We start from the raw sequence: 27553 nt of genomic DNA, 5'->3' as shown, positions 1-27553 counted from the left end.
AACTAATTTAAGAAGTAGTTCACAGGATACCAAAACAACATGATATGTAATCAAATGCAGTTGAGTTCGTTCCTCTAGTCGCTGCCTTAACTTAGATTTTGGGGGAATTGCTATTCTGGCAATACTGTAATGCCTATGGATGGCAACACTGAAAATTCTTCAGGTTCATATTTTCTGTTGTAGAATAACATTTTTTTATGATTGTGGTAAGTTGCATTTCATGATCTCCTTTCACTTATGAATAAACAAGCAAAAAAAAAATGATACATTTTGTATTATTTTTTAGTAAAGCAGGCTCTTAAACACTTGATTTAGTAACCTAGCTTAAATGTTACGATACAACTTGTAATACTTTTTTTTTTAAGTTCCGTAGTTGAGAAACAATTAAGCAAATGTATTTTTGTCAAGAGACTTATGGCTCACCATGTATTTACAGCAATTTCTTGCATATGTATACTACTAGATGCACGTGCTAATTTTTACATATGGATGGGTGAAAGCAGCGATGGCGTAAGTCATATTTTCGTATCTGACTAACATCACTTTTTTGATAAGCAAAAAAGCTGTTTCCTTTATCACTAGAATTTTCACAGTCATCTCTTGAAACCTATCATCTTTCAGAATTAAACATATTCACTTATCTAGATCTGTTTTGACAAAGTGGTTGCATAAGAAACACCACTTAATAACTTTCACCCGTCCATATATATATTTCTGTTTTCATTTTGCTGTTTTATCATTTTAAAATTACATGTAACTCTGAATCCTATTAGAAGAATTGAAATCGTCACATATACTAAACTAAACTCCCTGGCGTCATAGTCTACTAAAAGTTATAGCCGGTCTAACAACTTTTCTGGCTTTCTAGATCTGAATATGCTGCCTCTTAACTCAAAACAGTTTTCCAATTATCTCAGTATGCTGGATTAACATAGGAAATTTGTACCAATTCGAGGGGAATGACGTACACACCAAAAGGGATGCATAACATAACCATTCTGTTATACAGATAGATACTTATTTCATTAAAAAGACACTTAGATCTACATATTTGTTCGGTGCTTTATCTCTATTGCCTTGAGTGACCTTGCCAAATAAGTGAAATAAAGCACGTGGCCAACGGTGACGTGATATAGTTACACATTAGTTTGTATAAGGTACGAAAGTAAGTACAATTAATTTAATTACCGATAAGCAGAGTACCTCATTTTATGTTTTCTGCAATTTTATTAGACTTATAACATTTATCTTAAAATGTGTACAATATTTTTTTTTCTAAAACTTCCTTTTCCTATGACAAATTCTTAAAAGATACAGTATACAGTACATTCTTCCGCTACATTAAGCCAGGTAGGTGGAAATTTACTGTAAACTGTTTCTGCTAGGTCCAAAGAGAGAGGCTACGCACTGGTCTATAAATATTACAATAAAAAGATATATATATTTTTTTAATTTTCCGAAAGAAGGAACTTAATATAAAATAAAAGATAAGGAAAATACAGAAACGCAAAGATCGGCAAAGATCCATCGGCTTAAGCTTTCTTTACCAAGCAACTATATTATTTGGAACCACTTTCGTTGACATTGGAGGTGATAAAATTACTTGACTCATCCCTTGAGGGAGCTCTATGAATTAAAATAAGCAATTCTAATCTAGAAAGCCAGGAATAATGGCGCCCGGAATTAATGAACATGAGATTAATGAGATTAGATTACACATAGAATGTACGTATATCATTTAATAATTACGAGCTTTCCGTGGTCTAGAACGTTACAGTTTAGTTTAGAGAAGTAACTGCATCACATTTCCACACTTAAACTAGTAAAAAATATTAAAAATGAAATACAAAAACTGTCAGGTACATTTTTCTTTTAACTAAATTGACTGACCTTAAAGAGGCAATATATTAATTCCAGCGAGAATATTTTTCGAAACTCGTAGTTGCTTTCATCTTCAGTCCCCTCAAGCACGAAAATCGATTAATATACTAGTCACACATATTTAAGGGCCCCATAATTAATATTAAATAAAACGTGGATTATGATGAGTTGGTCTACATAAATCCTACTATTCAACTGTACTGTAACAATATCATAAAAACTAAAATATCAAAACTTAGCTTGTAGAGCGTCTACTATCTTATCATTTCCTTACACAATATAAACCAATGCAGATTTTATCACTTTAGAATCCTACGACCAACTGCTCCATTAACACGCCCCTGGATTTATACAGAATAACAATTAATAAGTTAGTTCAAGCTTGATAAACCTTAATCTTTTTTAATGAAATAGTTTTTTTTTAAATTTATTTATTTATTTATTTTTATAAACTTGGTAGCGAATGAGGATGAAAGCAGTAGCAGCTTCCGAAAATATTTTCACTGGAATAAATACATTCGTACTGTAAGATTAGTCATATCATTTAGTTAGTAATCAATTCGGTTTAAATACTTACTTGTTTCTGTAAAAATTATGCAATTGAAGTTGACATTATAATCCTTCTATACCATGAAAGATAAATCGAGTGAAAAATCGCTGAGGATGATGATTTTTTTTTTTTTTTAAATATACTATTATCAACTTACGCTCTTGTGTAACGTTCGCGACTTTCTTGATTAAAAAAAGGGAAGAATTTGAAGGAAAATATAAACTTTCATACAGAATCTATGGAAATAAGTAAGCATTTTTACAGAAAATTAAAGGTTTACATCTAAAACTGCTGTTGAGTTCTCAGTATATGATGATACTTCGATGTCTAAGCTGCCATCTTTTTCAAATCGATGAAAATCTAACTTAGGTGTCTTATATACAAGTGAGTCTTTTTCTTAGTACAAGGCGCATCCAGAAAGTAAGTTTCACACGCGTCCCATAGCTAAGGAACCGCATATTGCGCGAAGCGACTGCGTGCACGTGAGAGAGTAACATCCTAGCATGGCGCATGCGCCACCAGAATTTCCCTAGTACTCTCAGTAGCGTCATGGCAGTGGTTGAAGATGGATGTTCCTATTCCAGTTCCCGCGGGTGTGAAGTGCGAGCAGTGATAAAGTTTTTGAATGCACAGGGCATGCCGAGTGAAATCCATAGTCAGCTGTATCGTTGCAAATATATTAATGCTGACCCCTTTATACGTGTACCTCATTCCGTTTAAAAGTTAGCCTATACCTGATTCCAACTTTCGTTTTAAATGGGACACCCTGTATATATCACCTTTAATGCCTCGGTTACAACGACATTATTATTTATAAGTCTCTTTGATGATATAACCAAGATCAACTGCATTTTAATTTTATCAAATTTCTTACAGTAAAATGTGTATTTTGAGGCTACCTGTGCGAAAGTCAGAACATGTATGTAAGGGTTGGTTTCGTTTGAATTCTAAAAATAAGGAAAGAGTGGCTATAATTAAGAAATTCTTTGTGTCAAAAATATTAACTGTAAGTTTGTAATTCTAAACCAAACTATTTGGCGTAACGATCTCTTTGTGAGCCTAAACCTGCTCCAGCGCCATCCGTTAGCGACCGTATGAACTACGTCCAGCCTACTGCACGCACGTAATCAGCGCGCTGCGACGCCCTCTTCCTAAACAGGCGCATCAGGAGCTTTGTAGGCCTAGTAGTCGTCACGTCTTGTTTTTCCAGTTTGCCTCACGACACTGGGTGGACGCCGAAAATTGGGAAGCACCGGCCGGGAATTGAACCCGGGACCACGCGGACATGAGTCAAATGCAATAACCAGTAGAGTACGGTGTTCCCCTATAAGTGTGTAATTACATAATTAAATAATTGGTGGAGTTTCAATAGATTTCAACTGTCTGGACAGTTGATAAACTGTTTACAGTTCAATGCGTCATTGATTGTAAAAAATTCGCTGATTATTTTTTCCCAAAGGAAAATAATAATCATTAACATAACACCTAACCTGTTTCTTCAATTCCAGACAGATAACATCCTAGACATTGAAATATCATTGTATACTAAAAATTCGACAACATTTAAAATAAAATGTTAACCTTTAATTCTCTACTGAACATGTGCAAATAAGTACAATTGCTTATTTCTAGTGATTTTTATAGTTTCTATGCATTTATTAGTACTTGTACACTTATATATATTCGAACACATACTACAACTGATACACACCTTTCTGAGGAACTCGAAGAAGACCCATGTTTCCTACCCTTGGGACTCTCCACAACTTTTCTTTTCTGTAGGCATAACAAAGAAAGAAAATACAAAGTTTTTTTTATTAGCACTAAACAAATTTAAACTGTAAATGAAACAGTTTTGTTTTTAAATGCAAAATTATATTTGTATACACATAATTTCACTTTTATATTTTTCTAAGAAAAAAAAATATATATGTCATTCAATGTAACATGCATCCTTACATTTTATAATGCAAGGGGGATAATTTTAAGAACTTAACGGAACAGCGTTGTTATTATGTGAACAGAAAACAACAAAATCATAAAATTTGATTAACACTAACCTGGGCCCTTAGCTACTTGCACAATACAAAAATAAATACAATAAATAAAGAAATGCATTTTTTTTAACAATTCAACAATAAACACAAATGTTTATGTATAGCATTCTGGATATTTACAGACAATATACAGAGGCAGCACTACATTGAAAAATTACAGAAGGGCCTTAAGGACAGAAAAAAATGAAAGTGATAAGACAGTGCAATTACGCTGAAAGGAAAAAAAAACAATAACATGCAGAAGTATACTGAGTGCTACAGTCAAAATGCTGAAATAATATTTTGATTCAAGATTTTTTTTAAAAGAAAAAAAAAAAAAAAAAGAAAGTTCCATTTGTCCCATTAATAATTAGTTCTCAATGACGTAGTACATATCAAGGATTTAGGATTTCGATTTCTGTGCTTTCGGCATTTATGGCCATTAAGCTCGTCACGTTTGAAGGACGACGTTTCTCGGCGAGCACACTATCCGGAGAAACGGAAGGAAGAAAGGATTGGTAAAGAAAGGACCTGTAAGTTAGGTACCACCTCAGCATTTGCCTGGTGTGTAGGAGGGAAAACCCAGGAAAACTTCATTCCGGATGACTGGCCTCAGAAAGCATTTTACACTTTTTCGACCAAGTGCTCCTACCGGGAATTGAACCCGGGACCGCTCGCCCCGAAGACGAGAGCATTAGCGACTACGCTACATAGTTCTAATATTCTGTTAATTGAATGAAAGAGAGTAATTGGTACTGTAAGGTTAGAAAATAATTATACTAATTGTAAGAATATACGTTTTACGTTTATTTTATCTTGTGTTAGAACATATTAATTTTTCTTCTTTTAATATATATGATCCACAAAAATTTAATAAATTTAATACAATTGAATCACTTTATGATAAAAGTTTATTATGAACTTCAGTTTTCATTGTAATTATGATAATCTTATCTAATTTTCGGAACCAATCACTCAAAATATCGATTATATATGCATTATCTAGCATCGAAAAAGGAACAAATTTTCCCATCATATACAAGTGACCTAAGAACTAACTACAGTGGCTTTTCTCCATTTAGTGATCAAAATACTATATTATATTCGTACATTTGACAAGTTTATAGATTATAAATTGACAGTTGAAAGTATATTGAACAAAATACGGTAAAAACTGAAAACTTCTTAGCAGGTTCATAGTCCGTCTATGTATAATTAGAATGTCTGATTAATTATGTTTTAGTCACTTCCTATGTAAACATTTGGATTCCCATAAAATATCAACGCCACAACAAAAACCGACACAGATGAAAATAATACTTTAAAGCACACACACAAAAAATTATATCCTTAATTCTAGTAGTATTTTTTGAAGAAAAATATATATATCTTGAAGCAACATTTACAAAACACTTCACTTTGCACTTGGGAGCATATCTTTACAATGAGAATTTCATTATTGTACTGATTTCCAATTTATTTACAGATTGGTGCATACTGTACATATATGAATACGTAAGTATTACATAAGCCAGCCAGTTTATTCTCAATCTTCCAGTGCTTCAAAATTTTCTGTTACTTGGCTTACAACTCTTCTATGGATTATTGCGTTATTACATATACACATTTAGTTCTCAGTTATTCCAATTAAATTTGCAAAATAAAGAAAAGCCATATTAAGTATTTTTTTTTTTTTTTTTTAATCTACAAATGTTTCATGCAGGCTAGCTAAACAATATTTCAGCACTTTGTAGTGATTGAGGGTAAATAAATAAAAATTAAAAGAAACACAACAACAACAACAACAACAAAAATTAAAATCTCCACATAAAACAAATAGTGCAAGTACATTCATATGTCAACGAAATTACCGCCACCAGAATTGCTCCTAAATGCCATACTTACTCTCTGACTTAGAATCCTATTTATTGGTGCATGGGTTTATAAACAAGAATTATTATCGCTCTAGTTTTTGGAACAGGATCTCAACTTAAAGTACTTGATTTTTGTTTTTTATTTTTTTTTTTTTGTTTTGTTTTCGTTTTTTTCTTTTTTTGTTTGTTTTTCATTACGCACTCAAATAACAACAAAATAATAAATGCAATTTACAAAGTCACAGGACATAATACTAAAGATTTCCAGCATACATGCATCCAAATGCAATGCTCTTTAAAAGGGTCATAGGAGGAAAAGTAATAAAGCTGTGAAGACTATGAAGCATTTTGATTACTTTAAATGCAGACCTAAAGGGTCATCAAAGAGCTTATTAGTCAGTCACAAGAGGTTTTAATCAACACATCAAACCAGTACAGGGTATTTCACAAAAAAAAACACATTCAATTAATACTCATTTTGATTATTTACATATATAAAATATTGCAGTTACAATACAAAACAAGTACATTTATATATATAAATACCTTACAGTGTCTTTTTAATTACATGAGTTTTTGTACTCTGACTCAACAAGACTCAAAATTACATTTATTTTAAAAATAGGTAGTTTTTTAAATATAAAAAATTATATTAGTAATTATTATTATTATTATTATTTTGTTATCAAAGTTTCAAAATATAACAATACTTACTATTAAAATGTCCTTCGTATATCCAAGTGATGCCAACTTTTACAAAACATATTATGGGTAAAATAATTAGAGACACAAAGAAACAAATAAACAAAACAACTATGAAGGAACTGTTCTTTTTTTTATTATTAAATAAGCATCAAGATTTCTTACTTTTTTCCATTCCTTCTAAAATTTCGGTACAATCAAACTGTTTTATATTTGTTTAAAAAAATATTTTAAAAAAATAAGCAGCAATCAATCTGATTTTAGTTTTTTTTAAACTTATTTTGTTTTTATTATTTGTTGTTTTTGACTATGAGGAAGATGCATGGATTGATTTATTTGCATACTTTGTTTACCTCGTGATGGGAGCGTCTTTCTTTTGAAAGGCTCCGAGACCTGTCATCGGTCTTCCGGTATTGCTTAGTTCTGTCTTTCTCTTTCCTTCGACGGCGCTTCGAATCTTCGGACGCACTGCAAACAAAAAAAGATGAACAAATTTTAGTACTTTCTTTTCTAGTATCATAATTATGAAAATTTGCATTACAGTTTTTTTTTTTTTCCTTTGTCATTCTTTTCTAAATAGTTTTTATCATGAAGAAACAGTGAGACAATATATTCGGTTCTGAGACCTAGACCGATCAATTCACACAGTTAATATTTAAACTTCATACTAGTTCACCAAACAAATATTATTCTACTTCTGAGTACTCTCAGTGACTGTATTTTCAAATAACTTACTTTCAGTGTTATCACCAACTTTGGTCATACCTTGAAATTTCACACACCAAATAAGAACACGCGGACAATTAAAGTAACTTATCATGAGGTATAGTTGGCGAGAATAAATTGTCAGTGGTGCCAACAGGATTAATCATCTAACATGATTAATCTTTATAAGATATTATCAAAAATGCTCATTTTTCGAACGGGGAACAGGTTTATAAGAAATATTTGAAAGGTGAATATGAATCCCTCCCACTCTTCAACCCCCCCGTCCCTCTCACAGCGTACTTTAATAATCGAAATGGAATGGTGAGAATCCAACTCAGTGCTAAATATGTTGACTCATTGTCTAATCGCTTTCGTGAAATTTCTTCCTCTGCTGAAGGATATAACATAACTGGTTTTCCTTCATGAGTTTGTTCGTCTTATCGACAGCATTGTGTAGTATATATTGAAAGTAATACAATAAGAAACTATGGAAAATAATTGATGGCATGCAGCCGCGTACCCAGAAACTTTTATGGAGAGAGTCCAAGCTTTTGGGGAGGGATCCAATACTACAAGCCATTACGTCTATCTAGTATTGAACGTGTATTATTCTTCACCCGACAAGACGATAAGTAATTGTAAAATACTTCTACCTATATTTTCACATAAAAATTAATAGAACTAGATTGTTTTTATAAGAGAAAAAGTACAGATGAAGTGTAAGATTAAATTTTCATGCTACATCAATCATTTCTCTGTTAAACAAGGATAATTTTATTGAGAAAGTGTACAAATGTATCTTGAGTTACGAACTTTTGGAGGAAGTTTGGACCCGGTTGCCCTCCCTCGTGGTTGCGCCCTTGATGGCATGTAACAAATGGAAAACGGAAAATATTGAAATATAATAATTAATGAATCTATTGTTGTGGTCTGAATTGTTTTGTTCCTGTTGCAGTGTGATGTATTGAAATTCCTGCTATCTCCCTTACTGAAAAAGACATGATCATAATCTACTTCAAGTGGCTACTGAATACGTTTAATAATTCATATTAATCAGTTCAACAGTTTGGCCGTGACGCGATCACAAACAAGATTAATATAAAAGATAATGCTGCTAGTTATATATATATATATATATAAAAAATCTGCTGCAGTTCTAACATAACTTGGTAAGATTTTAGATTTACACACGCTCAAATTACACAATTTATTCATTATTTACTGCATTAACGAACCTATATCAACACCTAATAACATCCTGTCCTCCATAGCTTCATTATATATCAATACTCCGTTCATTCCACGTCTCAGATCCCTCGAAGTATTCATAACTGTATGTCCCGAGTCTCAAAAGCTCAGCACACAATTCCTACGTCAAATTAGCTCAATTTGTTTAACCATGAACAAATTTATTTAAAATCAGTGTCTTCAAACAAAGGGTACATGCGTAGTTTCTAGACCACCACATCAACCTATTTATAGGGCACCAGGAATAACAAATTCTTTGCTTATCCCTACTTCAACCTTTCCTCTAGTTTCGATTCATAGAGAGGAGCATGATGGCTCAGTGGTAGAGCACTTACCTCTGGTGTCTGATTCGATCCCCGTTTAAGTAAATTTGTGGTGAACAACATCTGTCTCCCGTTTCCTCCCACGTTTTCATTCCACCAATTCTTCCATCACCATTCACTTTGCCTTAATCTTTATTTCCCTTAGCCTAAATAATCGTGCGAGTTTAAACTGAAAGATTTCATTTCATTTTTGATTCATATAATAAATACATTTTCCTAAGAGACAAGCAGCAATCAGTACTTGAACTACTCCTATATAATTTCCTACATTTTCTAAAGACCAGGTGGTCAGAGCGTTGGACTCACGTCAGCGTTGTCAATTTCCAATTTTCGGCGTCCACCCAGCGTCGTGGGACAAACTGGGGAGTCACGTGAATGCAAGAGTGACGGCCACTAGGTTTCGGAAACTTCCGATACGCCGGTTGGTGACAGGGCGACGCAACGCGCTTACCACGTGCTAGTCGCTGGGCTGAACGTAGTTCAGCTGGTCGCTAACAGATGGCTTTGAAGTGGTTCAGGCCCTCACAATGGGCTGGTACACCAAATGGTTTGGTTTGGTTAAGTGGTCAGTCGTTCTCCAACCATACAGTCACCTTCCTAGATGTAGACATCACATCTGAGAATGGACGTGTCCATACTAACGAGCACACCAAACCAGTGCTCACTGACACAGTTAGCTATAGATATGCTACATTGACTTGATCCCTAGTCTTCCGTTGAAAGCGCTGTTATCGGCTGAAGGAATTCCACTCGCTTTCTCTCGCTTAGCAACAGCTGAACCCTTATTGGCTCAACGCGTGGGTGTGTGAGGGTGTGAGCGTTAGTTCGCATTTTTGCCACGGCTCAAGACATTTTGGCAACACAATACTAAAGCCTGTGACAAACATCTTGGCATTTCAGCTAAACGAATAAACCGCAAGCTCTGGCGTGACGTTGCCAAGTGGTAAAGGGGTCTGGCTATGGGTAAGCAGACAAACTACAGCGCGATCACGTGACAGGGGTAGACGTGGATGTGTGCAAAATAAACGTGGTAATACCGCTGGCCTCTCATTTGCTAGCAGCATTTAAAGGGAACTTGCAGCGCCGCCTTCAAATACCAAGATGTTTGTCACGCCGTTTAGATCTCTCTACACAAATTCCTTGCTGGACAGCACTTTAACGAATTTTCAATATTTTAAAAAGTACAAGGTTTCATCGGGGCCCAAAATCACACATAATTTCAAATCTCAAAAATGCACATGTTCCGCTACATATTCTTTTATCAATACCTTCGGAAAGCAGGAATCTTTTTATGCAGAGAATACAGCGACGCAGCTAAGCTAGTTGTCGCCCGGAGCAAGATCTCGCCTTAGCCCCTCTCCCCTCCCCCCTCTGCCCAACCAAAACCAAAACGCTCCACGACTACAGCTGATATTGGCATCACACAGTAATTCTCCTATTCCATTTTTTTCTTCAAATGGTAAAGCTTGATCTCAAAACGGCAGTACATAATTTAATTTTTAGTACAAGATAAAACACTAAACTAATTAGTATTTGCCAAATAATCTGAGAATAGCATGCTTGACATATTCTTATAGTCTTATCATAATTGCAAATCACAATATTTTTGGAATAACATCGGGATGTGCATATGTGTAGAATGAATCAACAGTCTGTTGCTTCAGAATAGAATATTTAATTATGACAAACAGACAAGCTGTTGTCTCGAGTATTATATTCGGATATTTTACGAATCTCTTAAATCGATGTAACTTAAATGAAGACACAAAAAGCTGGAACTGAAATTTAACTTTGCGAACTCTTTTGGCAGCAAAGGCTTTTACAATGCCCTCAAAAAATAGCTTTGAAGCTAACTTATGCTCTACGGATATGATTCTAAGGAATGTGAGTCGTTGTTGTCCTGTAAAGTTTCGAAGGTATTTTTTTTATGATCTTTAGTTAGCAAAAACTCCTTTCTTTGCTTTACAGCGAAAATAAATATTTGCCATTTCGCGACCCCCCCCCTCAATCCGGCACCCGGGGCATAAGCCCCGTTTGCCCTCCCTTAGTTACGTCACTGAGAGAATAACCTCCATTAGTTACTGATAAACAAATAAATAGCGAAAAAAAATGCACTTTTATTGTCTATTATGGAAATAGGAAAGGATAAAATAAACAATAATAACAATGGTCATTCTTCTAAAGCAATAGTGTCCTAACACGCACATATTTGATTGAAAATTGTATATATTTTTACTTCCCAAAGAAATAAAATGTATATCTAGTAGTAGATTTAACACATTTTGAAATAAGAAAGCAAAAAATAGATTGCGCTGTACAAAATCAAACTGATATTACACATCAACATTTTTTTTTCTTTTTTTAAATCCCGTTTGAAGTTAAGTTTTCTAAATTAGAAGAATGTCACACATAAATTTCCTTTATGCACTTTATTATGTTCAAGTGAAATATTTTATTTGCATTAAAAGTTCTGCTTCTGTTTACACTTTATACCTAATAAAATTAACGCAATCAATTATCAGTGTCATACATTGATTCTAATTTAGAGACACATACATGCCAAAAGTTTCCCCTTTTTAACAGAAAACAACAAACGTTAACGTGTCTTTGTTTGTGTGTAACGTTGTTGAATTTTGAAGTCGAAGTTCCTCTTTCTCATCACCTAACAAATTTACATATTCCTAATTAACATAAATAATTCAATCAAATAATTTGACAAGACATATGAATCAAAATCTAGTATGTTATTAGAATATTAAGTCTTTTATGATAATCACAAAACTTGTATTTTTGCATTTTTAAATATTTGTTTTCATATAAAGATATCATCATTATTTCTTCAATGAAGTTCTTTGCCTGTAAATATTGTTAACAAATAAACATTATACAAGGAAAAATATACTATCTGTATCTTATTACATTTAAACATAGTCAGTTTGGTAAGTGAAAAGTATGTGTACCTACAAAGATAATAAACCCAAAAACTCTCTTAGTACAGATTTAAATTCTACCAAAGTATTTATTAAGTACATGTAAACTCTCTAGGAACTACAGAATATATTACACACTGATTATCGAAAACAGGTTTGTAAATATTAATGTGAAAATACATCTAAATTTTTCAAGAGAGCTGCGATGTATATGATCCATTCATATTAGTTTTTTTTTTTTAACTTGGAGTTATGGAGGCGCGTAAGGCAGTACCGAATGTTTATCAGGAAAATCAGAAGTAACACTAGGGTGAACCGTCGATGTGCTGACCCTACATCGTATCTGTTGAACGTATACTATCTGATCGGGAGCCCTCCGCAGACTGTGTGTGCCCATAGCCCCTAAGAAGAAACGGTTGAATAAATGTGCATTACAGCTGATTTCATGTACGAGACAGTACTAAAACGCTTTCCGTGCCTTTCTTTTGGACATATCGATTATGCTCAATATTAAAAACACGAAAAGGTAGTTAAGAACTAATACTACCTTACACATAAAGCAGTAACTTTAATGCACCTTTTAGAAGTTATGGACCCAGTTAGATTAAATATATAACTTGTACATTGATGTTGCGAAATATTATGGATATACCTCAGGAGTGACGTAAGGACTTACATTGTGAGTTGACATATTAAAACAAAATATAAATTGAGAAAAAAAAAACATCGAAAAAAAATTTCAAGCTTCAAGATCTATTTTAGTGACCCACGATCAATGTTACTGAAATTTTAAAGTAAATCTTAAAACTTGACAAACAATTTACTGTATACAATTACTATTATTAAATCAAATGACAAGTATAGGTGCTGTATGATTTCTACCAGTGTACTATTTAACATATTATTATTATTTTACTTGATTCGTTTTTTGGCTTATGTATGGGTGTTTATTACATAGACACTCGCAGGAACTCATACTTGAATCAAAAATATCAGAATTTACCTGCAACCAAAAAACGTAAACACAAATCTTGAGTTTATGTACCTCGAAGTTGACATTTTCCGAAGTACGGGAATGGGGAAGGATATTTAACATGTAATAATTGATATTAAAACAAAAAAAGAAAGAAAGAAAGAAAAGTTAAGAACTAGAAAATAAAACATAACTGTTTCAGGTAAATATTCCTTCTTATTTTCATCTGAGGGCCCGGAGAAATTTTGACTAAATACGAACTTCCAAAAATTCGTGGTTTTGTTTTGAAAGTAGGCATCAACACATTCTTCAAAACAAGTTGTGCTGATATGTCAGCCGAATAATTATTTAAACTGAATAAAGTGGGAAAAGTAGCAAAGAAACAAAAGGAAATATACGAGGGTGTATCGTAAAGTTTTAATTATCTTTAATAATCATCAGATTGTTCTTTCAGTAGTACTGTCTTCAACTCATGGGATAAAACTATAGTCCATACTTGAGAGAACATGGCTTGTAGGAAGAAAGATAGTATTAAACTTATAAGCCGGCCTTAAGCACTCCTTGGTACAACCAGCAGTAACTACAGTACATATAATAGTTGAAACCTAACGTTTCTTCTTACTGCTGAGGCTATATGAGACGGAATCTAAAGCTTGAAATATCAGGGCCAACCATCCGCGACAGAAATCAAACCAAAGACCACGCGAACAGAAATTAGGAAGCGTTAGCCATTTGAACAAAGAAGTACTGCGTGTAATGCGATTTGTAAGTCAATTAGAGGCTTAAAGCCTCTGTGGCCGCCACTCCTAGATATTTAAAATCATTATACTTCGCTATTCAAGAACAACATAACAAGGATATAACCAAGTATCTTCAAAACTGCGCTTTCAATACGTTAATAATTTTCGTCAATAATAATTTTAATACGTCAATAATAAGACAAAATTTATGGTACGACTATGAATATATTATTTTTTTTCTGTAGAGTCCACACAGAATATTTCCAAATCCTAACAAAACTAAAGGACAGCAATTTATATTTAGAAATTTAATGTTTAACAAGAATTCGACATCTTAAAAACAGTTGCAGCCATTAAAAAATAAAATCACTCATTACTGTTTAGGAACGTCTACATACAGACTGTGGAGAACCAAACAACTTTACCAAGCTTTGGGAACTCGTTCTTTGGATCAAACAAAAGAACTAGATTAAAGTAACATGGGTTGGGAACTGTCTCCTTTCAGAGTTGTAAGCGAAAATTATTGTTTGAAAATTATAACACCCAGTTCCGAGATTTTACAAAAATGAAATTCCTCAAGTTCGGTGGCGTTTCATCAGAAGGCTGTATATAAAAATGTCAACCAGCTCGTCATTAAACAGAAAAATAAAATAAAGTAAACAAATAAATAAGAAATCAGAATTTATGAACCCATCTGACGCTAGTTTTTTCGTTTATTACAGACGAAGTATTTTCCGAAAAGTTATAATAGATTACACTATACTGATTGCTATTAATAAGTAGGAGAAAAAAACTAAATTAATGAAGTACATCTATTATCACAAACACAATTTCGTTCTACTCTATATATAACTAGTGAATACGGTTTAAACAACAGTTTTGAAATTACACAATTAAAATTATATTATATAATATTTCAGATTAATGCAACTACATTTAAACAACCTTTTAAAACATATTTCACAAGGAAATTCTAGAGAATAACTTACTAGATCTAATTTCGACGATGGAAACTGCCTTCCTTGGAGACTATGTACTTAGAATAGCATACACAAAAGGAAAACAGAACATAAAGGTGATAAAGCTAAATTGCCCACATGTATGACCAAAACAAAATAAAAATAAATAAATAAATAATAGCACATACTTATTCATCAAACAATAAACATAATTACACAGTGTGTATCAATAACCACTAATAATATAAAAATTTGGATAGCTGATGTCTACTTCAAAACAGTCTGTACATACATTTATTTCTACATAGATTGTTAGTTCAGACACGTGCAAAAACCCTTGCACTACATTTTTATAATGTAAAATACATGTTAAAAGGTTGTAAGCTATATACACAAGAACCAAAATAAGCATTCAAGAAGCATACGTCAGATCAACATTATTGGCTGTTTTATACATGCACGAAACATACATTATCTTTATTGTTCGTTCAAGCTCATTTGCATTGTGTTGGATTTGAACATAAGATCACGAAATCTCGAGGAGCACAACAGAGGGAAAGATTACTTTTAAGGGTTGAATACCACTGGTGAAAAATAAATAAATAAATAAATAAAATAAAAAAAAATACAACTCCGCAAGCTGAACTCCGTCCCACCTTGCACATTTTCTTTCTGGGTCTGAAGGAAACCCGACGCATATACATAAGTTTAAGTGATCAATCTATCAAGAATGGATTTTTAAACTGACCCTTGCTACGAAGAACAGAAGTCTCTGTCAAGCACAGAAGATTGAGAGAATGGATATTCATAAGAAAAAATCTCAGGTAATAACAACATATCCAGTCATCCAGAGAAGGAAATAATAGAATTTACATACAAACTATACATCAAATATATATTTTCTTTTGTCCCAGGCTGTGGAACAACCAGCAAAAGAGTACGCATATTTCTACTTGTTCTTCTTTCAATAACTTTGAACAAATAGCCTGTTTTCAGTGCAGTTTTTCAGTTATTTACCTACAATGAAGTCTCTTCTACGCTAAAGGAAATTATAAACACGAATTGTTTTATTCGTTTCGAATTTACTAATAAAAGGACGTATAGAGGAAAGTACCCATTTTTTCAGCCAACTGTCACTACCCAAGACACAAGAAATCCTCACAGAAAAAATGATTATTTCTAACCGAGAATTCTAGTTTCCCACCTAAAATAACCTAATTGTGTTGTCTGAAGAAAGTCTCTCTTGCGATTAAGAAAATCTGTACAAAAGGTTAATATTCTTCAAAGTACTGTCATGAACATCTACACATTTTTTTTCCGACTCTCTCATGCCCTGTACGCCCCCTCAAAGGCCTAGACGGAAATCTCCTTTAAAGTTGTAGTCATAACCGCTTGGATAGCCTCAGTGCTGTCAAAATGGCGTCCTCTGAGTGCTTTCTTGATCTTGGAGAGTAAACAGAAGTCGGCCGGAGCAAGGTCGGGACTGTAGAGTGGCTGTGCCACGAACTTACGGACGCACAGAGACGTGAGACTCGGCGCATTGCCGTGATGCTGCAGTCAGGTAGCGGCGATAAAATTCTAAATTTCTCAAACTTAAATGACCGAAAATTTTTCTGTGCCAAATGCTGATAATTTTAAAATTTCTTTTTTCTTTATGTATTCAAAGGTAAATACATTTAAAATAATTATTACATTAATACCCGCTCTCTATCTTATTTGGATCCTTAAAAACTGTAATTTAATGTACAAATAAGCGAGCCAGAAAAGGTGAGCCATTAGCGTTTGTGCTGCGCAATTGTAGCATTTCTAGACATCATTGTTATTTCTTCCCGATGTAAACGGAAAAGATGGGAATTATTTCAACTTGGCCCTAAAAAACGGCTGATGCAATGCTATGAATAAAAACAGAATATGAATAGTTCATTTTGGCCCACGAAATTTTCTTGTGACGTTTAGACGTCTTTTAGGTTAATGCTATGTGAAAGCGGATGTATTTTGTTTTTGAGGTTAATGCTGTGTGAAAGCGATGTTTTGTGTCATTGAGGTTAATGCTGTGTGAAAGAGACGTTTCTTTCAAGAGATCAAACGAACAATAACTTAACAATATAAAAACCCAAGAATTACATTTTATTTGTTACTAATTTTCTTATTATTATACCCATTATTAACTATTTGTATTTAGTTATTTATTTTCTTAGAAAAATATAAACATGCCCAATACACATAATTTCTCAGAATAGGAAAATACTTATGCCTTTAAACTTAGAATATTTGTGAGAGGAAAAGTACGAAAAGCAGTTACGATATGTAGGTTTAAACTTTTATAATGAAACTAGCATATATTACCTGCTTCGCTGGGTTGAAATGAAAATTTAAATACACAACTCCGTATCTCACGTGTTTAGTACACATGAAATATGCTGTTTTCGTTTTTAATGGTATCGATTTAAACGGCATCGGAAAGATCACTGATCATCTCGGCGACCCCGAAAACCATGGATTCGACACTAATATTGGTCATTTTCGAACATTTTATTATGCCCCCCTCTCCCAAGTTGCGGGGCTGAATTTGGTTTTAAACGGGATCGGAAGTGTCACCGGTCATCTCAGCGACCCCGGAAACTATGGATTCGACACTAATATGGTTATTTTTGATCAGTTTTATATATTTCCCATTCCCCCTCCCCCAAGATGCGGAGAAGAATTTGGATTTAAACAGCATCAGAAGTGTCACTGTTCATCTCGGCGACCCCAAGAACTATAGATTCAACACTAATACTACATGACAGGCATGTCTATGTTGATAAATTTTAGAACTATTTTATTTCAATTTTAGATTTCGAACATCCACTTCGACACTAACAGAAGTTTAATTTACTTGGTAAACGATATTTATTAATTTTGATTTAAATTCTGTGTAATCCCATTTGTACCATAGATCTTTGAAATGACTGGATTACATTATATATTTTCCTACCAATTTCGAACTACTTTGCCGCAAAATGAGAAGCTTCAACACACTCGCTACAGACATTCCCAAACTCTTTGTTTTTTTTAAACATAAGAATCTCTTTTATATCATACATCAACTGTAACATTCTTCACCTTCATTTTTCTCTTTCTATAATACTTTCTATAGCATCGCTTACAAGAAATCCACCCGCTGGGTTGATGGTTAGCGCGTGCACTTAGTTTGATTCCCAGAGGGAGAACATTAAAATTTGAACGCGCATTAAGGTGGTTCGGATTCCATCTTAAACTGCAGGGCATCGTCTTACGTAGCCTTGAGTTGAAATGGGACGTCAAACTTCAACAAAACAAACACGTATACACCTGTAGTAAGACAATGTCCTAGCTAGTTTTTCTTTTCTTTTGTGACCATTTTCAACACTATTTACTGCACAACTCCTCTCCATATTTTGTTCCATTTAGCAGATCTCCATACCCATATTCTGAAACTTTCATTTATACTTTCCATCGATGGAATGCTTAGAAGGAACTGAAAATTCACTTCTAAATCATCTGAAAAGTACGAGTTACCAGAATGAAACACATCCATCCATGAGCTCCCTCGTGGCTAAGCGGTTAAGTGCACGCGCCTTTGGTATGGGACACCCGGTTTCGATTCCCGGCGAGAACTCCTGTAGTTCGGATCCCACGTTAAGCTCTATGTCCACGTCTCATCTAGTATCGATGCTGAAAGGGACGCTAACCTCAAAATCAAAGATCCATTCATACTGTTGAAGCATCTCGACTTCATCTTAGAAAAAGCACAGTGGAAAGTGAATGAATGGACAATAATTTGTTACATATTTTACAGTTAAGTCATATAACCAGATACAGTAAGAGAGTCTTACGGGTTTGAAGAATAAAAACTTTACTCGAGAAAGGTTAAGCTTTGATTTGGGATTTCCTCGTTTCGGGCTTTTAGACCCACGAAGGTTCCGAAATTCTGGAATGACTAAATCTGAAGTTTCCGCTTCAAGAATCAGAATTTTTATTTTGGGGCCATAGTTATACCATCTCTTCGTTTGATTTTATCTTCTTCTTCTAGGCTTTACAAATTTGTTCTCGATAAATGTTGAGTATTTACTCGCAATATTTTCCTTGTTATCTGACATCATAAAAAGGAAAGAAATTTGATGACAAAAGATGTCGGCTATTTCACTTTGCGTAAATTATACAACACGTAGAGAATTTACTTCAAACAAAGTGAACAGTAACGTTTAGAAATCCGGTATTCCTTATTTAGGTTGCTAATCTCTAGGAAAGATCCTTACTCACGTAATATTTAAAAAAACTTCTTACCATGTGCGAAAATAGGCACTGTCACTATTGTTCTTTTCAATGTTTCTTTGAAATGTACCTTCACCTTTCAGCACCGAGCTATATAAGATGTAAGATCTACAACCATGGAATTTGGATTCAGACAAACTTCTACTGTAAATCGAACCCAGATCTTCCGTATTTTCAAATTTGAAATTATCTTGTAGCATTTTATTATACGAGTAACTCAATTACAGATATGAGTTATTATAATACTGCAACCTGTGATTTAATCAATTTTAGTGTGAATTACATAAATATTACCTGTATCAATGCTACTACATACAGCTATCTCTGAACGGAATGAAAATATCACATCAACCCAATAGAAATCACTCGCGGAATGGATGATGAGTCATATATCTCAAACATACAGACTGCATTTCTAACTACTTTTCATTTGACTATTTCTCATGACGCTGAAAGTTCTTTCTTTTGCTTTTAATTCAGACAACAATCAAATTACCACGTTCCACCACCCTTATTACTGTAAGATTATGCAATAATTTTGAATATATTAACTTACAACGAACATTGTGTTGTGTAATTCTGGCCAAAATATTAATTCTGTCCAGTTCGAGAGTAAGACTGTTAGCAATCTCTATTCTCATGCGAAACTCGAAGTTCTACTACATAAAGATATATTTTTTTTCAAGACGCACGCCTGTATACGTACTTTTCCTCTTATGTCTATACATAGAAAGTCAAAATTCTTACACATTTAAAGAATATGCGTATTTATTGACAAATCATTAGCAATTTAAGAGAGAGAGAAAGAACACCAATTTTTGAAGATAAATTGTCATAATACTTACTTATTTTTTTTAAAAAAAAACCTTTGATTAAATTCTACGACATAACTTATTGTAATACACATTTTAACCTTCTCTCGCTCTCTCAACCTTACCAATATATATATACACACAGCATATGATTTGTATTTTATAAACAATACCAAAGAATATGAAAAGAGCATTAGATGAAAAGTCACAAAGAATTACCTCTCTTTATTTCTAAATCACATTCGGAAACGATAATAACGAAAAAATCAAGTAATGTTCAAACCCCTAATGATAATTTTGACGTTATCTAGCGCGAAAAGCTGCTCACAGTACACAGTTTCAATCACTTTTTTTTTTTTTTTAATCCTAACGAATAAATGCAACATGTGTTTCGATCTATTTGTCACTCATATGTGACGGCAAGTATTGTCGTCAAAATTTTGTACCCTATTGACAGAGTACAGTCTCAAGCAAAGGTTGTGTCATAATATTAGTTGAAACCGATGAATTTTCCCCTTAGTGGAAGTTTTCGCCTTATCCAAGTTCTACTCTGATTAAGTTTCTTTACAAGTTGAGAAAGTAATATCAATTTACATGGTTCGGCACGGACAAAGTTATATTATTATCTTGCTCTTTCTTTAATTACTCATCATGGTAAAGTTGAATTGAATTGATTTTGAGTTTAACGTCCCGTTCAGCAGCGAGGCTATATGAGACGTGGACCTACTGATTAACGTGGAATCCGAACCACAAGAGCTCCCGCCGGGAATCGAACCAGGATCTCCCGCGCCAAAGGCGCGTATGCTAACCGCTTAGCTACGGAGGAGCTCTCATGGTAAAGTATGGCAGTGTTAATGTTGACTGCAAAAGATCAAGGTAACTTAGTTTCTTCGCCAATCCTGTCTTACGTAAATTACTCAAATGTAAAATCGAATACAATATTGTTTGTAAACCGTGGATTCTTTGACTTATTAGGATAAGCATATGCACTACAGAGTTTCTAATTGATTCATATGAGGAAATATTTTCCTTTACTCTAAAGAAGAATCTGATGCTTTGATTTCGTAGAGTTTCTGGAAGCTCCACTACATGGTTACTTAGTTTCAACTGCCTTATAAAAATGAATTTACATTTTACACATTTACGTGAAATGTGTAAAATTTAGGTACGGTGTAGTACAGGTAGATGTGTTCTACAGATAAACCTCTACACTTCGATGATCTAATCACAAAGGAAGGTGTAGCGGTCAGAACCACGTTGTGTCTATCTTTTTCCCCTCAGGTTTTGCTAGTACGCATTTCACAGAAGATCCAGGAACCTCTGAATCATATTTGAGCGAAGAAATAAATCCAACTACCACTGAAGATCGAATTTACATTATTATTATTATTTGTGGTCATATGCGCATTTTAATTGAAGTATAATGATACAGGAGAAAAACTACTTCATTGTCCCTAACAGTTATTCACGGAAAGTCGCGCCATCTTCCTTCCCTTTTTGTCACTTTTCTTAAAAGGCAAAATTAACATCTGGAGAACATGCAAGTATTTCATACAGAATGGTATGAGTTTTAGACATGTTACTTTCTGCTCAGATGTCCATGATCGTGTTACAATGTCATGAAAGTTATTATGTCATACGTCTCAGCTGTAAATAGCAAGTCTCAAACTCTTAACAATCAACTCATAGTACTTTATTTTGTTTTCTTAAAGAGACTATGTTTTCAAATTTTAATGTCACCCTTCGCTTTTGAAAATCATAAAATAGCATGAATTTCACTCCCCCCCCCTCTTCTCTTTTGAAACAACTACTTTTAATGTGACTTTTCACCCTGATAAGCTCCACTCAATTAGCTACAAATTCTAGGTATACTACAAACATTTCTGCAATACTAATACCAAACCGTACAAAGCAATGCATAGATTTTGCAGTTAGATCACCAAGCAACGGAAAAGCAGCAGCGTAGTAGTAATTGTTATAATAATAATAGTAGTAGTAATAATACAGAATACAAAGCCACCACCAAATATGCGAGAAATACCCAAAAGCAAATATGCGAGTCTCATCACAGGTTACGGGGTGAGAAGAATAGTAGATGTTAGTGGCACAAAATACCAACAAATTATGCTATCCTTCCTTTCCCTTTGTTTAAAAATAAGACTTTCTATACTCACCTTAAGACATGACTCAATTTGTTTATCTGTGAAAAAGGCGAGGCAAAAGAAATGCTAATTAGTTATACCTAACAGAGTGTCGCAACGATTTAACCATCTTTTTTCTTTTCTTTGTCTATTTTTTTTAAACCTTTGTATTGATCCTTTACACACATATACTGTATGTACCACTATAGAATCCATCAGACTGAAATAACATATATGACGATAGCTTGACATGTGAGTTAAAGCTTAAAATTTAATCCACTCAGTATTTTAGGCCATCACAACACGGATTTTCAATGTATTTTCAGAAATGTTCCAATCACCTTGAAATTACTTATACTTTGTTAAGAGTTTGGTCACACGATGAGGTATTAAGATTTTTTTCTTTCTTCTCAAAATATGATTGAAATTCAAACTTAACGCCTGAGAACATAAGGAAGTACTATGAAATACGAGTGGTAAGAAACAACTTTAAAAATTGTGCACAACCTCCCAAACGTTGTAACGTTTGTTTCGTAATTCGTGATAGAACGTTTGGGAGGTTATTCTATATATGAAAATAAACCAATAACCCTATGTGAATGGAAGTTGATTTTAGTTCATTCTTGTTATGAAATGAGATTTTTTTTATATATACTAATGATAGGAGGAAACAACTTTTTTTTTTTACACCACAATCCTCTATAGGTGCGAATTCTATACCACACAAAAAGTGAAAAAGCGACAATTGGACGGGGACTCGAACCCGGGACCTCCGGCATACCATGCCGATGCGTTTAACGACTACGCCACCCAGTTCGCCTCCCAGAACAGCCACCCACCTTGCAACTCTTGAGGTCGATGCTCCCACCTCGGACCACTTGGATTGTACCACAGACCCCTGCTGTGATTGGACAATCCTCTGTCCCTATACCGAGCACCTTAAGGTGGCTGTTCTGGGAGGCGGACCGGCTGGCATAGTGGTTAATGCATCAGCACGGTATGCGGGAGGACTCGGGATCGAGTCCCGGTCCAGTCGAACACTTTTCACTCTTTGTGTGTTATGTTTTTAGTTTAACGTCCCACGATTATGCCCTTTCGGCTAAAGGAGACGGATGATTAATGAAAGTGAATGACTGTATCATTAAATTTTTGTGCTTTACCATGGGAATTGAACCCTGGACGAAAGCTTCATTCTTGAGTTCACAAGTTTCATGATACATCGAAAAATAAACTTTTGAGATCAAAATAGTACAAATAATATTGGGTTCACAAGATGCAGTGTGGATCATTTTCTAAAAATACATGAACTAAACAATAGTATCTATAGTCTTGCTATTTCAAGTTGCCCTCGGAAAATATGTGAAATATACTTCAGCCCCATCCCCGTCTCCCTCTTCCGGCGGAAACTAGGGTGGAAAAATCTTTTTTTTTTTTTTGTTTTTTGTTTAAATAAAATCTTTCTCCTATAATACAAGTCGCGAACTGAAGAAAAAACATTAGGAATTAGTATTAAATGTTAACTATGCCATTTAAGTAAAAATATTGGGGTTGAATTTTGAATTAATCCTCAATCGTTAATCTATTTCAATCCCAAACAACGTTTTTTTAAGCATTAAGGAAAAAATACAGCAACGTTTATCAACACGACTTTTTTTAAAAGTTACTCATATTTGGCAGGGGCATATTTAAAAAAAAAAAAAATCGGTACTAGCTTGCGGAACGAAATACATATAAAATACATAAATTTCGCCAAAATGTTATAAAATATAAGTTTTTTTAAAGTTTCGGATAGGGGATCGGACCCCTCTAATACGTCCTTGTTATCTGGGAATAAACAAACAACGCGCACACAAAAGAATTTTCGTTTTAAATGCCGATGGTGATTTCCCCGTTGGAATAGTTAACGATTTAAAAACCTATGTTACGAAGAGAAGAAAGCAGAATTGCCGAGTTACCAGTTCAAAAAGGGATTTTCCCTAATCGTCTTCTGCATGACACTCGTTTTCATACTGTGCTGTAAATACATTTGAGTCTCATTGTATTATGATTATTATCTTCTATAATCAAAATAATACAAGGTGTTCAGAAAGTAACTATGCAGTTCATAATTTGCCGTATTTTATTTTCCATAAATCACTTTAAGTAACTGAAATTAACTCGAAGCTAAACTTTAATGTCATGGAAGTTATAAGAGATGCTGGCAGTGATCCCCCTGCACTTGAAGACACAGTTGCACACGTTTCTGCATGTTCTTGAAGACGTTGTGCAGAACATCGGGAGTGATGTTCCGAATGTGACGTGTCAGTGAAGCTTGGAGTTCTCGTATGGTGTACGGATTGCCTTCATAGGCCTTTCCCTTCAACGTACCCTATAGAAAATAATCCAATGGAGTAAAGTCGGGTGAACGCGGAGACCAGAGTCCTCGAGAGATGACGCGGTCACCGAAGATGTCCTATTACTATCTGAAGATGGCATTGCAGAGTTACTTTCTGAACACCCGGTAATAGAAACGGGATTTTACTTATTTTCACTTTAAATTAATTTATTTTGGAATTTGATTTAAATCAGACTGAAGGAAACCTTCCCTTTGCTTTGGAGAAAGAAGTGAATCGCTTCCGCTGTGTTGCCAATTTGTCATTCAGTCTTTTGGTCTTGACGAGTGAAGATCGTAGACTACTTATAATGGCTAACGTAACAGTTCACAGCGAAGCCCGTGAAGTAATTCAATGTGGCAACCTTTTCGTATCCAACCATTGAAGAATCTCTGTCCCTGTGAAGAATCCCTCTTTCGAGAGGAGTACGGGAAAACAATCAACAGCAGTGCTAGCTGAGGCACACTTGAAATACAGAGGCTCTAACAAGGATCTCAGAAACACTGCAGAAGAAATTTTTCATACGAAGTACAGTAAGCTCCCTAGCCAAGCTACATCAATATCGGAAACTTTTTACTTTAAAATTAGATACTGCTGACTAAATCAAACGTGACTTTCTTCGAAATTTTCCATGGTGTATCGAGCACAATACTATTTGTGCCATATAATCTCCAAAATTATTTTTTTGTCATATTACGAAGCTTGTTACATAGAAACGAAGTTAACTTCGACGTTTTTCACATTGTGAGCAAAATCACATTCGAAACGTTGTACCACAACTTGTGAAGAATCGGAGGGCATTAAAACTTGTGCAACTTGTGATATATACAGGGGTTGCACAAAAAATCTAAACCGTTTGCTAAAGTGGGAAAATCATACCTAGTATGGTGTAGGGCCTCCTTTTGCTCCAAAACAGCTTGGATCCGACGTGGAATGGACGTATACAGCTCCTGAATCGTGGTGTGAGGAATTTTGTACCACTGTTCCTCCAAAATATGCTCCGGTTCCTTAAGGGATCCTGGTGAAGGGTAATGAGACCGAACACGCCTTTCTAACTCAGACCACAATGGCTTAATGATGTTCAGATCTGGTGATTGTGGGTCCCAGGACAGGTGTGATAGCTCCTGGTCATGTTCCTCAAACCATGATTTCACAGTTTTTGCAGCGTGGCAGGGTGCCAAATCATCTTGGTAGATGCCATAACCATCACGGAACAATATTTGGGCCATGGGTAGAACTTGGTCCCCCAAAATGACCTCATACGCCTTAGCATTCATCATTCCATGCAGGGCTATGATGGGACCTGTAGAAAACCGCAATATCACTGCCCATACTGTAACAGAACCACTCCCATGCTTTACAGTTGGGAGCAGACAGTCAGTATCATAGGCGTCCGACGGTGTTCTCCATACGTAAATACGACCGGTTGTTGGAAACAAGGTGAAGATCGATTCATCGGACCACATTACGTGTTTCCACTGCTCGAGTCCACGCCTTATGGTCCTTGCTCCACTGGATACGCCTCTTCGCATTTACTGCTGTGACCAGGGGTTTGGCGATAGCGGCCCTGCCATGAATTTTCATTTTATGAAGTTTCCGTCGCACTGTTTTCGATGAAACCGGGTTCTGTAGGCCGGAATTGAGTTCAGACGTAATTTTCATTGCAGTGGTCTTCTTTTTAGCTGCTACAATCCGTTTTAATGCCCTCCGGTCCCTATCTGACAGGATTGTCTTTCGGCCATTGTTGTGCTTTGCAGACGTCGTTTGCCCATGAATTGTGTACGCCCTCGTGACATTGGACACAGTGCCTTTCGATACCCTCACAATGTTCGCCACTGTTGTCACTGAAGCTCCAACCAGACGGGCACCAACGATCATGCCTCTTTGGAAATCTGTCAGGTCGCCCATTTTACCGCACCACTTTCACTCACACCACGACACTCACAGGTGAATGGGTTACTGCTGACGGAAGAGGAAGGTTCACATGACATTGAAAATAAAAAACGATCGGCAACCGCAACACGTGTTGTACAGCGGAGGGCCAAACTTACGTGTCCTGTATGAAGTGTTTTTAGATTTTTTCTATCCCCTGTATATATATATATATAGTGGTAGATTTTTCCGTCATGATATTTACAACTGAAAAACGCCATCCTTGGTAACCTTATGGCGTCCTAACACGATTTTAATTTACTTTATTTCTCAGTTATAAACATGCTCTACGAAACCTCTTGCCACTGTATTTTGTACTACTTTCTTTACAAATATACTCTATGAAATATCTTGCCACTATATTTTGTAATATTTTCTAAGTTAAAAATCCCTGTATTCTCCAAATTTTAATACTACATTTTGTTTTACTATTATTTTGAAAAATAAAATGGCATGAATTTAAGAACAGTTATACAATTTTCCCGCCTTATTTCGTTCTTCGTCAATGATTTAAATATAACTACAAGCTAGCAAAAGCAACTACCTTCACTGGATAACTTAGTACCACCGTTATTCATGACTTAGTTTCAATTACCGTTCACGGTTGTGCTCAAAATATTCAAGATTTCTCGACTACCGTAATTTATTTGCAGGGTGTTCAGGTACTCTAAAGTTGATACTAGAATTGAATCAATGGTGTGGTCCTACGTATTGCAGTCGCTAATGCTCTCGTCTTTGGTGCGAGTGGTCCCGGGTTTGATTCCCGATGGGGATATTCGGACGAAAGAGTAAAAAAAAAGCTTTCTCAGGCCAGTCATGCTGTGCGCGATTTTCCTCTTTCACACCAGGCAAATGCCCAGATGGTACCTCATATAATGGTCCCAGGCCACTTCCTTCCTTCCCCGATTGCCCAGACAGTGATCGTCGAGGGATGTTATCCCTCACACGTGACCAGCTAACATGGCCAAAGATGCCCAAAGCCCAAAAATCTAATTCCTAATCTTAACTGAGTCAACGGCAACTGCAAATACCATTAATGAATCAGCTCTGTCAAAACTTCGTGTGTTTATTTAAAG

At 34.9% G+C, this 27553-nt stretch overlaps 1 protein-coding gene across 7 annotated transcripts in view; it reads right to left on the bottom strand.

Annotated features, from left to right (window-relative positions):
* The window catches only part of Srrm234 (Serine-arginine repetitive matrix 2/3/4), a 391760-nt gene that overhangs the window by 47182 nt on the left and 317025 nt on the right, over positions 1-27553 (bottom strand). For 6 of the 7 annotated variants that reach the window (XM_081770790.1, XM_081770791.1, XM_081770794.1 and 3 more), the window contains 2 exons: positions 7388-7511; positions 4143-4207 (listed from right to left, as the gene is read on the bottom strand). In XM_081770790.1, coding sequence (XP_081626916.1) covers positions 4143-4207; positions 7388-7511 — 189 coding nt within the window. The remainder of the gene's footprint in view (positions 1-4142; positions 4208-7387; positions 7512-27553) is intronic. The other variant, XM_081770792.1, reaches the window with a different exon arrangement.

This window comes from Thermobia domestica, chromosome 9 (genome assembly GCF_964235325.1).
Source record: "Thermobia domestica chromosome 9, izTheDome1.hap1.1, whole genome shotgun sequence".
NCBI lineage: Eukaryota > Metazoa > Arthropoda > Insecta > Zygentoma > Lepismatidae > Thermobia > Thermobia domestica.
The sequence above is the reverse complement of the archived record's forward strand: the minus strand, read 5'-3'. Positions and strand labels throughout refer to the sequence as shown.